Genomic DNA, 17,706 nt, shown 5'->3' with positions numbered 1-17,706 from the left:
ATTGGTAAAATATTTATCTAACGAGAGTGATTCTTTGTGCTCTCTGGAAAAATTGTTTTTTACAAGTTGGGACAAAAAATTGTACCTCTGGATTGTATAGATGGACAAAGCATTGAATAAAGGGGCTCTTTCCCACTTAAAAAAAAAAAAAAAATTGGGAAGTCAACGCAAACCCCAGCTGGACTGCGTTGAAATGCTTGCCTTGAAACACTAATTTCAAATCCAAATCCTCTTTATTAAAATTCTATATTAGCAAGAACGTCAACAATACTCGCACTCACTCTGCTGCGGTCAAGTTACTCCAGAACTCCTCAGACCAAGTAAATGCATCCATTATCTGAGCTGCTTATCCTCACAAAGGGTTGCGGGAGTGCTGAATATGTCCACCTTTTCAAACCACCCGTTCTTAGGCAAATGTTTTCTGGAACTCAGCAATTTGGTGGTTACGTTTTCTATTATTGCGCAATTAATGTGTGCAGTATTAATGGAATGCGTGACATGTCTTTCAATGGCGCTGTTAGGTGGATTAGCGCCCCCCTGTGGAGACAACCCACAAAGCCATCAGAAGACATCAACCAAGCAGTTGGGGAGACGAGTTTGTATCAAAGGAGGCAAGGGGGGGGCTGACTTACAAAAATGATATTCTAAATAATTTGAATTTGTATTTTGTTTTTTACTTAAAAAAATGACATTCTACATAATTTGAGTGTTTTTTTGTGCTATCTAAGAGTTGTGTTTTTTGTTCTGCTCGTTTCCTCGATTCTCATTATTTACTGATGCTCCATTCTTATTTGTATCATCAATATTTTCTCAACTTTATTCATAGAGCCCTTTAAAACAAAGTATTATGTAAATCTCAAAACATCAAAAGTGAAAGTGAAATATAAGACAATAAAAATAATGTAATAATTGCAATTCAAAAAAATAAAGCACTAAAAATGCAGTGTCTCAAAAGGCAAAGAACAAAAATAGATTTTAGCCATTTTAAAAGAAAATACTGTACGTCCGTCTTGGAGGGGGCGGGGCGTGCCAAAGGTGCGTCGGACATTTAGCCCAACCAATGAATGCAATATTGGCACATTCAATAAATTACAGTATATAATAAGGTGTATTTCTATTTACTGTTTTTACATTTAAGTCGCAAATATATTTATTAAAACAAAATGTAAAAAAAAAAAAACTCGGGGTGGGACATAAGAGGGACATCTGGGTTATTAAAAAAAGTGAATTACTAGATAAAACATTATTTTGTGACTATTTTTTATATTTAAGTCGCAAATATTTTTATCAAAACAAAATTTAAAAAAACAACTTGGGTTGGGATATCTGGGTTGTCAGAAAAAAAAGTGAATTAAGACAGATAAAAGATTATTTTGTGTTTGTTAAAAATAACGTGAAACCAAAAATCCATCATAAAATGTTCCCATGATAATAAATGTAAATAATCTATATTATCAATATATCCTAAAAAAATATAAATACAGTCGTAATAATAATAATGATGCTGTTCTTGGTTGAAATGGTTGCAAAAGATTGCGTAATATGCCCGGGGAGGGGGGCGGCGCTTCGCCTGACACTGACAGCGGCGTCCCGCCCTCCCGTCGTGCGTCTGACGTCACCGACGTCGAACGGGACTGTTTGTTCTGGATTTGGGGCGAGGAAGGTCCTCCGAACGCTGACAACCGACCCAGCCAGGTATAAATAAGCCTTTTTGTTCTTGCGTGGGTGCCACCGGCGCGTGTGGCGCAGGTCGGAATCCGGCGGAGTCCGGGAGAAACGAGTTAAGGCCCGCGCATCGGCGGCGTTTGTCCGCCCGCTGTCAAGATCGAGCCTCGGCATGAGCTTGTGCTCGCGCGGGGCCTTGCACCGGTTCGGGCCACACGCGCCGATGGATCACGTTGGTGTTGCCCTGAAGCTAACGCGACTTCTTTCTCGGCTCCTTTCGCCACGCCACACTCGCGCGAACCGGTTTCCGTGATATTTCCGAACACTGCACGCTTGCTCGCACTCGTGCTAAAAAAGCAGCTAGCCCCGCTCGGGCTGTTTGTTTGTAGCTCCCAATAGGCCGTATTCATGACATAACTTACGCCTTCCAGACGGCGTAGCCGAGGCGCCGCGCAAAGCGCGACGTACGTCGTTTTCGTGAATACCGAGAGCCGTCCTGGTTGTATTCTGGAAGGCCGTTTACGTGCGGAGTTGACACTTGCTGGTAAAACATGGCGACGCGCTTGCTAGCAGTGGAAGGTTAGCAAAAAACAGCAGCGTAAACGGTAAGCAAGTCACGTTATTTCTGGACATAAACGCTGTTTTTCACGTCTATGTGCTAATACGGCCATATGGTGTTCGGTTCATCCCTTTATTCCCCCACCCCATCGGTTGATTTAAGACGTGAAATCCACATATGAGCGTGGTAGCTCATTGGCTAGCAGTTCCTACGTAGGTAAAATTAGCTCCTCTTCGATGTGTCCTCTTTGGAGAAACGTCACAAAGGCCATCTCTGCCTTCCAACGAAGTTGAAATCTGCGTGCAACCGTATCTCTCGACTGCTGAGATAATTCTGTGCGAGACCTGCATCAATGATGTATTCATCCGATGATATTGTAAGTACCAAAGGACAAAATGGGTGAGCTTTGACGTCATGTTATATAAAAAAAAAAAAAAACACACACAAACTTGTTTTGTGATTGTGTAACCAGAGGACGTAAACAAAAGTCTTGATTCTAGGGAGAGTTTTGCCAGCATCGAAAAGCATCAAATATCACCCCATGATTAACAAAGACAGTTGTTATAAAGATGGTCGTAGAAATATCATTAACTTAACAGCGTGATATCCAAAGTCATTTGTATGCGTTTTTTTTAAAGAAAATAAATGAATAGATAATCGAACAAAGAAAAAAGTCCTATTGCTGCAATTCAACCATTGTGGATTGGTCTGATCTGGGTGACTAATAATTTCGTCTTCTTTTCCTTTCGGCTTGTCCCGTTAGGGGTCGCAACAACGTGTCATCTTTTTCCATCTACACCCATCTCATGCATCTTCCTCTCTTAACACCCTCTGTCTTCATGTCTTCCCTCACAACATCCATCAACCTTTTCTTTGGTCTTCCTCTCCCTCGATGATACACGCATATATATTTTTTTCCCATTCCATTTTCAACACTGCTTAGCCCAGTTTGGGGTCCTGGGGCACGCCTCTTCCAGCTGACGTCAGACAAAACGCGAACTCCACCCTCAACTTTTTGGGAGTTCGTCGCAGGGCGCACATATCGACACTGTCACTGAGTGGGAACTGAATCCACGCTGCTTGCACCAAAGTCTTGCAAGTGTTAGCACTTCACCATCAGTGATTTACCAGATATATATTAACAAAAATCAATTTTTTTAGGAGGAACTGATATTCAATTCAACTGAGTTAAAAATGACATAATTATGCTATTCTGCTTGGGATATACAGGTACATCTCCATCACCAAACTGTATTTTGTTGTCGAGAAAGTCTTAGTGAGGCCATTTCAAACTAATAAAATCAATGAAACCACAAATATCGATCTAAGTATAAACTTACAATTTCTTGTTAGTTGAAAAAACATTTAAAAAAAAAAGCATAGGCATCTTTTATGTTGTGCAACTTCACTTAAGCAGGTAGCATTTTTATCATGTTATTGAGAGGAAACCACAGCGCTGACCAACTTTGCCATGTTTCACAAGCTTTTAAAAGATGTGCCAGGAACAAATAAATCACAATCTTTTTTATTTTTTTTCCACCCACAGTCCATGACTCGAAGTTGCCCCTTCACCAATATGACAGCCACTCTGAATTGTCACATTGTAGCATAGTTGTTACTGTTGTAATGAACTGGCCACAAATTTGATGGTGAAAATGGAATTTGCCCTCTAAAAAAACATTTTCCCAAGTCTATAATGAGTCAGGGGAGCAGGACAGTAGTGAGGTGTGCTGTAGGCGTAACCGAAGAATTTAAGGTGAAGGTGGGATTGCTTCAGGGATCAGGTCTGAGCCCCTTCCTGTTTGCTGTGGTCATGGAGAGGCTGACAGATGAGGTTAGACTGGAATCTCCTTGTGCCATGATGTTCGCAGATGATATTGTGATCTGCAGGGAAAGCAGGGAACAGGAGGAGGAACAATTAGAAAGATGGATGCACGCACTATAAAGGAGAGGAATGACGATTAGCTGAAGTAAAATTGAATATATGTGGGTGGAGGGGAAGAGTGAGGCTACAGGGAGAAGAAATAGCGAGGGTGGACGACTTCAAATACTTGGGGTCAACAATACAGAGCAGGCGAGTTTGGTAAGGAAGTGAAGAAAGTGGTCCAAGTGGGGTGGAACAGTTGCCCGAAGGTGTCTGGTGTTCTATGTGATAGAGGAGTCTAGGGCAAAGTCTATAAAACTGGTGAGGCCGGGCATGATGTACGGATTAGAGACGGTGGCACTCAAGAGATAACAGGAAGCAGAGCTGGAGCTGACAAAAATGAAGATGTTGAGGTTCTCGGTCGGAGTGAGGAGGTTGGATTGGATTAGAAACGAGCTCATAGAGGGACAGCCAAAGTTGGATGTTTTGGAGACAAGGTTCGAGAGAGCAGACTTCAATGGTTTAGACATGTCCAGAGGGGAGAGAGTGAGTATATTGGTAGAAGGGTGCTGAGGATGGAGCTGCCAGGAAAAAAAGAGCGAGAGGAAGACCAAAGAGAAGGTTTATGGATGTGGTGAGGGAAGACATGAGGACAGTGGGTGTTAGAGAGGAAGATGCACGAAATAGGCTTAGATGACACGCTGCGTCGACCCCTAACGGGACAAGCCGAAAGGAAAAGAAGATAATGAATCAGTATCATGTATGAGTACTGAAATGAATGAACTTTTCGACCAGATTCTAATTTCTCGCACTGTACTGGTGCGCTGTGTTTTCTTTCAAAGATTAGAAATACAACGAGCCCTCACTATTAGTGAGATTAAAGTTCAAGTGCCACCTACCCAGTTGATAGTAGATGCTCTCGCCCCAAAAAGCATTATTATTTTAAATTCGTAGCCATTGTACATTTCCCTTGAAAAATAAATGCCTTACAGCTAAATTCATTTTGAAGGAAAAAAAAAAATTGCAGTGTAAGTTCCATGATGTTGGTGCGTGCGTATGCTGTTCCTTAGCAACGTATGAAAATGCCAAATACCTGACTTAAGAGTTTAATTCGTTCCTTGACCACTGTTGTAACAGAGAACAGGCTTGTCACATATGATTTTTAATAATAGAAATGGATGGAAATACAATGAGTCTGATCCATCGCCCCAAAAGTTACCAGCAAAAAATATTGCTTTAGTGTATAAAAAATAGCACTTTACAGTATTGGATGTCGTGAAACATACCGTCATGACAAAATTAAATGGAATTTAAAGAATTAATCCATTTGTAGATCATAGTTTTATGCGCATTGTGTGGCTCTTTCTGGTGTGCGCGCTTTGGTCATCATGGGCCATATGTATAGTTAATATACACGACGATTTTCCACAATTACTCAGTAAACTGCTGTAACATGAATTGCTTGTTATAGCGGATAAAGATGAAATGCCCGTGAGTATTGTTATATTGCAGAGTCAACATCAAGCCTTTTTGAGCAGTCAGTGGCCTGGCAGCCAAGTTGTTGTGGCCTTGTCAGAACCGGTCCTGTTCCCCGTATATTCATAATATAATAAGATAACTTGTTTTAGTGATTTCTATATCTATATCTATATATATATATATATATATATATATATATATATATAGTATTATTTAAGCCCCTTTACAAAATTTTTTGTATAATTGCATTCGTGGGTATGACTGTGTCCTAACCGAAGACATGACATTTGCACAAATAAATATCGATGCTTCAAAGAATAAGTCAAGTGTAAAATGACTAAAATATGTACTTAGCACTGCTGCTGACATTCCAACAATGCTTTATCTTATACCTTGATGGTGTCAATATTAAAAAAAAAAAAAAAAAAAAGTGGGCTTATCTTACAGAAATGCACTTGTGATTTTCTCTCGTTGTCCCTGCAATTATCTTTTGACGTCCCTCGTTTCCTCTTGTTTTTCTTTTAGGGTGGCGTACGGCTCTCACTCACTGCGTTGCTGTTTGCACCCCCAGAGCATGCGTCGCTGCCTCCTCGACCACACAATGATCGCCCAAGCAGTTTGAGTAAGGGTGGGACAGCAACAAACATGTAAGTCTTATGGAACATTTGACATTGCACATTCATTGTGTTGCAACAATGGAATTGTATTCATAGCATATGTAAAATACTGTTGTGTGGGTTTGTCTGAATATACAATAAAGCTTCGGTTCTCGAACGTCCCCGTTTTTGAACAAATCGTTTTTTGAAATTGTCAAGATTTTTTTGCTTCTTTTTTTAGAACGAAAATCGGTACTCGAACGCCATCGACAAAACCCGGAAATAACATATTGCGCCCGGCCAGACCAGCCGACCCACCCACGACGCGTTTTGTGGTCAATTCGAACGCCCCCTGGAAAAAAAAAAACGCAAATGAAATAACGCACACGGCGCAACCTGTGAACTTTTGTTGTTCTGTATAACGCAGCCTCTGTACACAGACATGTCCCAGTAGTGACTGTTATTTTTCTTCTGATTGAGGACGACCGTATTAACCCCCAATCGTGTCTCCAAAGAAGGCAAGTTGCTTGTTTAAAGTTATTCTACACTTTTGTTAGTAAAAAAAAGTTTACAAGGCTGGGGGCTGAGTCGCTACAGATACGGCAATGCACTCCCAGCGTAGCCTACTCTACTACTAAAGCATACATTTTAAGCAAACAATAAATGTTTCTTAAATTATTTAAACTATCCATGTATTTCTACTATGCAGTTTATTATCAGGAAAACCTAAAAAAATGCTTTAAAAAGCCAAATTTTTTAGGCTTGGAACGCATTATTTCTTTTTCCATTCATTGTAACGGGAAACATCAATGCGGTTTTTGAACAAATCACATTTGTTAGAACGGATAGCGGTCGAGAACCGAGGCATCACTGTATATAATAGATATATGGTCACTGCTTCACGGGAATCTGGAACAGGACCCCATATTAAATTATAATCAGCTCTGTCGGCCAAGTGTGTAACAACACACAAGGAATTTGCCTCTAGCAGTCGGTGATGAAATGAGGGACTACTGTACAGAAATACGTAATCTCAAATTCCAAATGTACTTAACCCAGTGTGACATCTTGGCCTGCGCAGTTGAATAAACAAAGCTGAGATACAGAAAGGAATTAAAGGACGCACACAAAGGTTTTTCAGTAATTGTTTTCGGACCAGTTGAGTGAAATAACCTAATTTCTGGTGGCACACCGCATGATCTCTCGGGGTACACTGATGGGCTTCGTCTAAGTGAATGGGAATCACTGTTCTAATTTAATCAGTTGCTCCTCTTGCACCAAAACGCCAATTAAACTTAGCTTACATCGTTTCTCGTCTCTTCTTTAGTTGTGTACCATTTGTTTTGGATTGCAATTTTTATAACTTTGACCGTGACTCACATTACGGGACCACATGATCAGCTGACTCGGTGGAGTTCTCCTTGGTGTGGGCGGCGCACAAAAATATGGGGACGGCAAACCTCAAGTTTAACCTTTCTGTAATTTCCATGTTGACAGCTGCTCAGTCAGTGCACAGTGAAACCAACTTTGTCTTTCTCTCGTTTGGCTGTCCGTGATTTCATATTACCTGCCTGCCCATTTTCATGCGTGCACTTTGATCTTTCCATGCACGTTGTTCCTTGGATATAGCTGAATTGTCTCAAGATTCATGCATTTTTGTTTTTTTTTATTAGAAAAAAATGATGCAAAATGCCTCCTCTCTGAATATTAACAGCAGTTGGAAAAAAAATTCCAGCATCTACACCAAGTTGTACTATGTAATGGTCCTCCTTGGCACATGCCGAGATTCATTGAAACCGGTTAAGTTCCTTTTGAATAATTGCTCTCTTTAAGAAGCCTCCTTTGGTGGTGAAAGAACAATTTGAATACTACTGAAAGTATATTGTGTTTGGACGATAAAAGCTTTTATGCAATAAATGTGTACATGAAGCCATAAACAGACAATTTGCAATTTAAAATGTTTTTTTTTGTCACTGTACAAACTGTCTTAACTGACTGTAGGATAATTTAAAATGATCTTTTGAAAAATCACCCTGCTCTTGCTCCATCTAATGCCTGTAATTTAATTTTAGTTATTATAAGACTGTAGACTGGGGGACAAAAATAGCCAATCAGAGAGCGTAGTGAAAGGAGGCGTAATTAAATGATAATCTGTCAGTTATTTGCACACGGGGGCTATCGGGAACGTCCTGCAGGCTCTCAGAGATAGGACTATTAAAGTTTCATGTTCAGGTGTGCGCCGTATACTCGGACTGCTGCGTACTTAAGGTCACCTTTCTCTCAAGTTATCAGGCGAGTTGATCGCCCCGCTTATATTTTAATTGAATGTCTATTACAAGTACAATCAGCTGAGCGCTCACGGTTAACCCAAGGCGCACTCTTGTGGAGGTCCACTACAGGCGAGTGAGACACGTTGGCCTTCCTCCATGCCGTCCATTTCCAGCGGGCTGTCGACACACTCGTACAGCCAATCGAGGTGCACCCCGAAGCTGGCAGACGAGCGAGACGAACTTTTCTTTCTGTAAAAATTTGAGGAGGTGGGGGGAGGGGGGGGGGGCAAATATTGCTAGCGGTATAAAATTACATATTGTTCTTTTTAAAGCAGAGTGTCAAACTCATTTTGACAGATTGCGGGCTGTATCATAGTTGCTTTGTCTGAGGGATGTCATGGCTAAGACAACCACATAAATCAGTCATGTTACATGTACGCAATTTCACCTGCATCTGGATATAACTATCCATCCGTTTTCTTAGGCGCTTATCCTCACAAGGGTTACGGGGAGTGCTGGAGCCTATCCCAGGTGTCATCGGGCAGCTGAACTGGTTGCCAGGCAATCGCAGGGCACCTAGAGACAAACAGCCAATCACACCTAGGGGCAATTTAGAGTGTCCAATTAATGTTGCATGGTTTTTTGGGGAATTTGGGAGGAAACCGGAGTGGCCGGAGGAAACCCACGCAGGCATGGGGAGAGGATGCAAACTCCACACAGGCGGGTCCGGGGTTGAACCCAGGACCTCAGAACTGTGAGGCCAACACTTTACCAGCTGATCCACCGTGCCGCCCTGCATATAAATAGTTGGTAAAAAAAAATTACAATTGAATAGAAAGCAAGTCATGGAAAACATGCCTGTTATAGTGAAGAAAAAATTGCTGCTTTAGTACAATTAATAGTAATATTAATTCATGGAAAAAAATCCCATTTGCTAAGAAACATAGAGGGAGAGGCCCCGTAGCTCAGTGGTTAGAGCACTGGTTTGGTAAACCAGGGGTTGTGGGTTCGTATCCCACTGGGGCCTCCACTCCGAGAAGGGTTGCGTCAGGAAGGGCATCCGGCGTGAAAATTGTGCCAAACATATATGTGTGTTCATCTGAGATGACACGCTGTGGCGACCCCGAAAGGGACAAGCCGAAAGAAGAAGAAGCTAAGAAACATAGAGGTAGTTCTAAATGGTTTGAGGGCCCACGTAAAATGATTTTGCGGGTTGGGCCTCAAGATTGTGGTTTGTTTTTTTTTTTTTTTTGCTCATAAGACAAATAATAACCCAAGACATTCTTGGTGAGGACTGTTGGATACACAGTATTGTCTTGCTCTTGATTCTGTGAGAGACTATTTTAACCCCCACATTCTCGCTGCTGTTGAACAGAGAGTCAAGCGAGGAGTGGAATGGCCTGAGGGGGATCCCCCCGGTCCTACCTGCCCCCGCCAGGTCACATCTGCCTAAACTGACTGCTTGCTCGTTGCAAACCGCCACTGTGATGGGGGACGGACTGGAGCCAGGCAGCAGCCACAACCCTCCTTCGGCGCCGCAGCCTCACATCCTGAACCCCGGGCCGCCCGAAATAGGGAATTCCACCAGACCCAAACGACAGACTAACCAGCTACAGGTACGTAGAAAAGGGACTGCGACATTTTTGGCAGGGAAAAAAAACTGGATTTTCCAACTGACTGCTCGTTCTCTCTTCTTAGTACCTGCTCAAAGTGGTGCTGAAGACATTATGGAAACATCAGTTCGCATGGCCCTTTCATGCTCCTGTAGATGTTATCAAACTCAATTTACACGTGAGTCGAATATTTTGGCTTTTGCCCAGTGTGCATAGAGACGTGTTAAGTAGAAGACATTCTTGTTGATCAATTTGCTCAAAAGTTTGAAAGCTATTTTCCCCCATAGGAAATTAATTTCAATGTTCCATGCCATCAATTTAATTAAAAAAAAAATATATATATATATATATATTTTTTTTTTTAACCTTTTGTCAGATTTGGAAGACAGTTTGAGCTGTAAATGCCCAGGGTGTCCTTTTTTTGAGCTATTCTGATTGGTATTTTACACCTGGAAATTAAGATGCCCGGATTTTTCATTTAATATTCAATATATAAGATTTGCACTTACTGGATTGCTGTTTTTTTTATCGAAATATAGAAGATCCTTTTGCTTTGATTGGTGCTTGTTTATATTACTTTATCTTGTGGCCAAGCATTCATAGTGAGGTGTCTGGAGCCACTAGTAGGGAATGTGGACTGCAAGGGGAGATGGGTGAAAATAAAAATAGTGGGGGGGGATTTTGAGGTTAGTGTCATCCTCCACTCCAATTCAGGTGAACGTAAGCGATGCATGACGACAATTCACACATTTTGGCCAGAAGGACTGCAAGCTTCTCTAATCCATCCATAGTTACATTAAGTGCTGTTGTAAAACACGACATATGTATTTTTAATACACTCACTCGTCCGGGTCACTCGCTCACCCCGGAAATGTGCTTCCAACGTGTGTGGAATGCTTATGTTTAATCATCCTGCACGAAGTGTACTCCCAACACTGCACAATGCGTTTTCCAAAATGCTCATTTCTCCCCAAATGAAATTAAACCCATTTATTCTTCAACACCTCTTGAGGTTAGCAGGTGACTCAAAAGTTAAAACTTTTAAACACAAGACTCAACTGTCGTCACTGAGCTATTTTTCTCGAGGTGAGTGGCAGTGTACGAACCAATAAGTTGAATAATATTTGAATCATTAATAAATATCTACATCACAAATAACGGAAATCTGGTCTGGTCGGCAAGTGCAAGCCTTATTCGTTGATGAATGGAGTCAATCCACAAAATGTATAGAACGTAAATCAGGTCACCTACCATATTATACATAAAAAAGTTGGGGAAAATAGTAGATTTTGATGGCATGGGGTGTTGGCTTTACAGCCAATTTGCAATGTAATAATTTTAACATTCTCCACTGTCACACAAGTGTAATTAAAAAAATATAAATGATGTACTCACCCTTTGTGGCGTGACATACGCTTGTGGTAAAAGGAGGATTACTGAAGGCGTGTCACTTTTTGCACAGTGCTTTTTAACATTCCTAAGGGTTTTCTAGCTCCATCCGACCGAGGAGTCAGGACAAAGGCATGTTTGCTGGTGTCCCACGTCGCAGTGAATTCCTTTCCCGTTCTTGGTCGACATCACACTTTTCCTTTCTTTTTGACATCGCTGCTATTCTTTGATGTCATCATGAGGAAAAAGCCCAAAAGGCAAAAACACGCTCGTAGAATGAATGCTTAAGGCGCTCAAGTTTTGCATGACGTCATCCATGATGTTTTTAACTAACCAGATTTTCGGGGTCCACATCCATATTACAGTCAAGGCTTTCACTATGTATGTTATTAAGAGAGTACATCTCATTTATTACTGTGTGTAATAGGTTACCAGTGTGTATAATCACTGCAAAACAAGCACTGACAACCACAAGCAGTCAACATTTAATAAAATAATTGTGACAAGAAATGTGAGGATTAACTCAATGTGAGACTTTTATCCGGTAAAAATTTAAAGCCAACGTCAGTCAAGCTAGCCTTGAAATGATTTTTGTCCCTTATTTCTAGGACTACTATAAAATCATCAAAACTCCAATGGACATGGGTACCATCAAAAAGCGCCTGGAGAACCACTACTACAAAAACGCCCAGGAGTGTATACATGACTTCAACACTATGTTCACCAATTGCTACATCTACAACAAGGTCAGTGGCTGGGAACGGAACGAATGACACCCGCAGTCACCTTTCCGACATTTGTTTTTGGGGGGTGGGGCATGCCTGTCGTTTTGTTTTTTTTTTTTTTTTTTTTTTTTTTCTATGCAATTATAATGGTAATCAATTATTCTGGTCTGATCCCTATCCCCCTGCCAACTGTGGTATTTCTCATTGGATAATATCTATTTGGATTTAAAGATTCCATGCTAGACTGAACCATTGATATTTTAAAGCAGTGATTTCCAACCTTTATAGAGCCAAGGCACATATTTTACAGTTAAAAAATCCCACGGCACACCAACAAAAGTAAATGTCACCAAAAATGGATCAATTAATTCCTGTATGTACTTCCTGCCATCTAATAGAAGAGGATTGTTTTGTTCTGTCTGTCATTGTGCCTCACTGGCATAAATAGGTGAATAAAGTTACATTATTTCTTGGAATAAATGTTTTTTAGCAATTATACAAAATTCCCACGGCATGGCTGTAGAGCACTCACGGCATACTGGTGTACTCCGGCAAACTGTTTTGGAATCAGTCTTAAAGAACAGTAAAGACGATTTATGAGAGTGAAAGAGAAGCTAAAAATAGATGAGCATGAATCTCCTAGAATTGAGAGGATTAAAATAAACCTGGCAGGGAAATTGCAGGGCATGCAAATTTTACAGTAAGTGTAATGAAGTGCATTGCTTCATGCAGCCCAGCGATGACATTGTTTTGATGGCCAAGGCCTTAGAGAAGCTATTCCTCCAGAAGATCACACAGATGCCACAGGAGGAGACGGAAATTGCTGTGGTGGCGAAGGGACGCCGCGGCATCAAACGAGAGCCTGGTAGGATCGTGGCGAGACTTGAGCTCCAACTGGGATCTTCTCATGTTCACCTCTTTGTATTCTTGATTTCAGCTCCCATCAGCATGTCAGAATCAAGCCAAGATCTGTCCTCCCCCTCCAGCACCCCGCACACACGGAGCTTCTCGTCCCCCTCCACCCTCCCGCAGACCAACGCGTCGTCAACTCCCCCTACACTGTCCCAGCCCCCACGTGTGCCTCCCACGCCCACAGCCCACGCACCCCATCTCGGACCTCCATATCCACTCTCAACAGGAGCCATCCTGCCCCAGGGCATGACTGCTGTTGCCCCTCCGGCCGTCACGCATCCAGGGCTCCATCCTGGTCCGATGCTCCAGAACGCCCCCGCTCTCATCAAGGTATCGATAAGGACAGTTGGGCTGGGTGGTATATAGTCTTCAATTCAAATATTATTTTTCCCCTCAAAAAGTCCCTTTTATCAAAGCAATGTGTTAACTTTTGATTTTTCAACACGTTAGCATAAATGGAGCCGTAAAACTGGATGGATGTCGCACCGTGGCTCAGCTGGCAAGCGTTGGCCTCACAGTTCTGAGGTCCCGGGTTCAATCCCGGACCCGCCTGTGTGGAGTTTGCATATTCTCCCTGTGCCTGCGTGGGTTTTCTTCGGGCACTCCTGTTTCCTCCCACATCGCAAAAGCATGCAACATTAATCGGACACTCTAATATGGCCCTAGGTGTGATTGTGAGGGTGGCTTTTTGTCTCAATGTGCCCTGCGATTGGCTGGCAACCAGTTCAGGGTGTACCCTGCCTGTTGACAGCTGGGCTAGGCTCCAGCACTCCCTACGATCCTTGTGAGGATAAGCGGCTAAAGAAATGGATGGATGGAAAACTGGATGGGTTAACTGATCCTCTTAGTTTTCTCATGCGGTTTTATCATGAAGTGTTGTAGTTTTGAGGAAATGCGACCTCTACAAAATATTTGTGACGACAAAGCGCGCACCTCAAAAGTTTCCAATGTGTTGATTAATCACTCTGTTTGCAACTATTAAGCCTTTCCGGGCTGGGGTTGCAAATTTGCCATAGGTTTAATATAATTGAAAATTTTAAGATTAAGTGCATCATATCATATTCTATAAGTATCAGATTTTTCTCTCTGCAAAATTTTATTTGGTCCAGAGAGGGTTAATGGGCATCACATCTTCTGCAATGTTCAGCACGATTGACACTATGATTACGCTCGACTGGGCTTCTTTTCTTGTCATAGAGTAATATGAAAACAGAACAAATGCTTACGTCCTCTGTTTCTTAATAAAAATGCGGCTAACTAAAGCAACCAAATTGCTGAGTTAGCAACACTGTTTCTCCTTTTGTAAATTATCTCCTCTCTTCGTAGCAATGTTGCCGTAGCAGGCTGCAAGAAAAAATCAATACAGATAAAAATGGTCGTGACAAAGAAGTTTTAATCTATAAAAAAGATTAATCACTCATCCCCAAAGGACAGTGTCAACAACGGGATATGATCTCATTTTGTTTATATCCTTTGACCTCATGTCATGGTCAAACAGCAACGGAAGAGCCAGAAGAGGAAAGCGGACACGACGACGCCAACGGCCAATGACCAGCTCAGCGAATCATCTCCCGTCTCGGCGGAGACTCGAACCCGCCGCGAGAGCAGTCGCCCATCGAAGCAGACAAAGCGAGACCCGTTGCAGCCGGACTCCCAGCACCACCTGGTTGGTGGTTTGGAGACGGGAGCCATGGTGACGTCCAAACGTCAGGATCAGTTGCACTTCTGCTCCCTCCTTGTCAAAGAGATGCTCTCCAACAAGCACTTTACGTACGCTTGGCCCTTCCACCTACCTGTTGATGCAAAAGCGCTTGGCCTTCATGACTACCATGATATCATCAAGCACCCCATGGACCTCAGCACCATTAAGGTAATTGTCATTTCTCGAGAAATGATGTATTGTATTTTTTTAATTTATTCTACTGGCCTTGAACAAGGACTTACGCCGGAACCTGAGTACAACCGCTGTCGAGTTGTAAGGAATGGGTGATGTTTTTCATCTGTTCTTTGTACTGGCCTGTGTCTGTATCTTCCCATCTCAAAATCTAAAAATGTCTTAAAAATGTTTTCCTCCTTTTAGAAAAAGCTGGACAACCGACAGTACAGAGACGCCCAAGAGTTTGCAGCAGACGTCCGATTGATGTTCTCCAACTGTTACAAGTATAATCCTCCGGGTCACGATGTGGTGGCCATGGCACGAAAACTCCAGGTAGGTGTTCCACCCTTGGTGCTCTAATCCAGTGGTTGGCAAATGTTTTGCACCAAATAACACTGCAAGTACCACCCATGCAACAACAATGCAGTAGTGCAGAAAGCCTAAGCCATCAAAAACAAGGCAGGGGGTTTATTCTTAAAAAGTGTAATTGTAAAATGCTGGAACATCATTTACAGTTCGGACGTTAAAACTGTTTAAAGATGGGAAAAAAATTTTAATAAGTACAATACTTAAATAATTGTTTAACTATAAATAACTAAAAAGAGAACTAAGACGAGTACCGTAATTTGCGGCCTACAAGCCGCGACTTTTTTCACACGGTTTCAACCCTGCGGTCTACACGGTGATTCATCAAATTTGTGCATTTTTGTGTGGCCGCAAGAGGGCAATCGTGTGAAAAAGGTAAGAATGAGACCGGTGGAATATATGTGCCGAGGAAGTGATTTTTACCGGCCCTGGTGTGTCGCTGCTGTGTTATTGTTACCGGTAAGTTTTATTTTAACCGGCCTTGTTAGCATTAGCGCGGCGTTAGCGTTAAACGCTTTCTGTGTACCGTCTTTCTTTGTAAATATCTCGTGTTTCAATGTGGGCACTTGCAGCTTTTACACAGGTGCATGTATGTACCAAATGGTATTTCCTTTACAAATGTACTCGGTGAGGCCCGTAACCAGATGTGCTCTGTCGGCCGGGAATTAATTATTTGTTGAATACCTAGAATTTTTTTTTTTTTTTTAACCCTCTCCTCCTAAAACCCTTCCATCTCCGACCTCTTTACAGGACGTCTTTGAGATGCGTTTTGCCAAGATGCCCGACGAGCCAGAGGAGGTCGCCCCGGTTCCCACGCCGTCGTCTGTCCTCCACCCAGCCCCCTCCACCAGACAAGCGCCGCCGCCGCCTCCCATTGTGTCGGAAGACAGCAGTTCCAGTTTGTCTGAGTCCGAGTCCTCAGGAGGAGACTCTGATCAAGAGAGGCAGCAGCGATTGGCTGTGCTCCAGGAACAGGTTAGAGCAGCGGTTTTTAAACTTTTTTTTTTTTATTATTTTTTTTTTTAATACAAAGTACCATCTCAAAAAAATACACAGCAACGTCCACCATTACAATTGTTTTTTTTTTAACCGCTATAACAATTTGCACACTTTGAAGCGTAACACTGCTTTATTCTAGGTACAGTGATGCCACGGTTCTCGACCACAATCCGTTCCAGAAAACGGTTCGAGAAGTGATTTGTTTGAAAATCGAATCGATGTTTCCCATTACAATGAATAGAAAAAGAAATAATGCATTCCAAGCCTAAAAAATTGGGCTTTTTAAAGCATTTTATTTTCACTTTTCCTGATAATAAACTGCATAGAGGAAATTACATTTATAGTTTAAATACTTTATATAATAAAATAATTAAAGGGATATAATTTTTTGCCTAAAATGTATGCTTTAGTAGTAGAGTACGCTAGGTCGGGAGTGCATTGCCATATCAGCTCAGCTCACAGCCTTGTAAACTTGTTTTTATTAACAAAAGTGCAGGATAACTTTAAACAAGCAACTTGCCTTCTTTGGAGCCACGATTGGGGGTTAATACCGTAGTCCTCGATAAGAAGAAAAACAGTCACTACCAGGACACGTCTGTGTACAGAGGCTGCGTTATACAGAATAAGAAAAGTGCACTGGTTGCGCCCCGCGCGTTGTTATTTTCAGAGTTTTTCTACAGTATGGGAATTCACAACTAAACGCGTCATGAATCAGCCGGTCTAGCCGTGCGCAATATGTCATTTCTCGGTTTTGTCAGGGGCGTTCGAGTACTGATTTTCGTTCGAAAACAGAAGCAAAAAAATCTTGAAAATTTCGGTGGAAAACCGATTTGTTTGGAAACGGGGACATTCGAGAACCAAGGCTTTAGTGTACTTGGAAAAACTACTTAAATAATGATGCAAATGGCATGTAGAATTTAGATACAGCTGGGAGGATTCTAAAATGTTTTTCAAAAATAAAAACACATTTACAGATGTCTTATTTTGATTGAACGCTAAAATAATATGATATTATGGAGGACTACAGAAAAGTACAAATATTTACTGTTGAAACGCACAAATTTTGAGAATTTGAACAGAGTCTCTTAACCGGCGATTCTCAACTGATGGGTCGGGATTCAAAAGTGGTGTCCAAATACCACATTTTGAACACAAATGAGGTGAGGCTGCTGGCTCTGTCTGTAAACCACATTTTCTCTGCGTCCTCTCCAGCTCAAAGCTGTCCACGAGCAACTGGCCGCGCTCTCTCAGCCTCAGGTCTGCAAGCCCAAAAAGAAAGAGCGGGAGAAGAAGGAGAAGAAGAAGGAAAAGCACAAGAAGAAAATGGGAGTGGAGGAAGCCCCCGAGCCTGCCGTGCTTCAGATTCCCAAGAAAAGCAAAAGCGGCAAAGAGG

General features: G+C 42.0%; 1 protein-coding gene and 1 non-coding gene across 5 annotated transcripts in view; both read left to right on the top strand.

Moving 5' to 3' along the window:
* The first annotated feature begins 1,538 nt into the window (after nt 1-1,538).
* Nucleotides 1,539-17,706, top strand: part of LOC133506156 (bromodomain-containing protein 4-like) — a 29,293-nt gene continuing 13,125 nt past the window's right edge. For 2 of the 4 annotated variants that reach the window (XM_061829989.1, XM_061829988.1), the window contains exons 1-11: nt 1,539-1,695; nt 6,093-6,214; nt 9,809-10,049; nt 10,132-10,224; nt 12,044-12,181; nt 12,893-13,025; nt 13,098-13,402; nt 14,571-14,942; nt 15,153-15,281; nt 16,065-16,289; nt 17,526-17,706. The exon at nt 17,526-17,706 is cut by the window's right edge and continues 34 nt beyond it. In XM_061829989.1, coding sequence (XP_061685973.1) covers nt 1,543-1,695; nt 6,093-6,214; nt 9,809-10,049; nt 10,132-10,224; nt 12,044-12,181; nt 12,893-13,025; nt 13,098-13,402; nt 14,571-14,942; nt 15,153-15,281; nt 16,065-16,289; nt 17,526-17,706 — 2,092 coding nt within the window. In that variant the 5' untranslated portion in view covers nt 1,539-1,542. The other 2 variants (XM_061829990.1, XM_061829991.1) reach the window with 2 other exon arrangements.
* trnat-ggu (transfer RNA threonine (anticodon GGU)) lies at nt 9,388-9,460 on the top strand. The gene has a single exon. It is a non-coding gene; the product is annotated as a tRNA-Thr (tRNA).

This window comes from Syngnathoides biaculeatus, chromosome 9, assembly GCF_019802595.1.
Source record: "Syngnathoides biaculeatus isolate LvHL_M chromosome 9, ASM1980259v1, whole genome shotgun sequence".
NCBI lineage: Eukaryota > Metazoa > Chordata > Actinopteri > Syngnathiformes > Syngnathidae > Syngnathoides > Syngnathoides biaculeatus.
The sequence above is the reverse complement of the archived record's forward strand: the minus strand, read 5'-3'. Positions and strand labels throughout refer to the sequence as shown.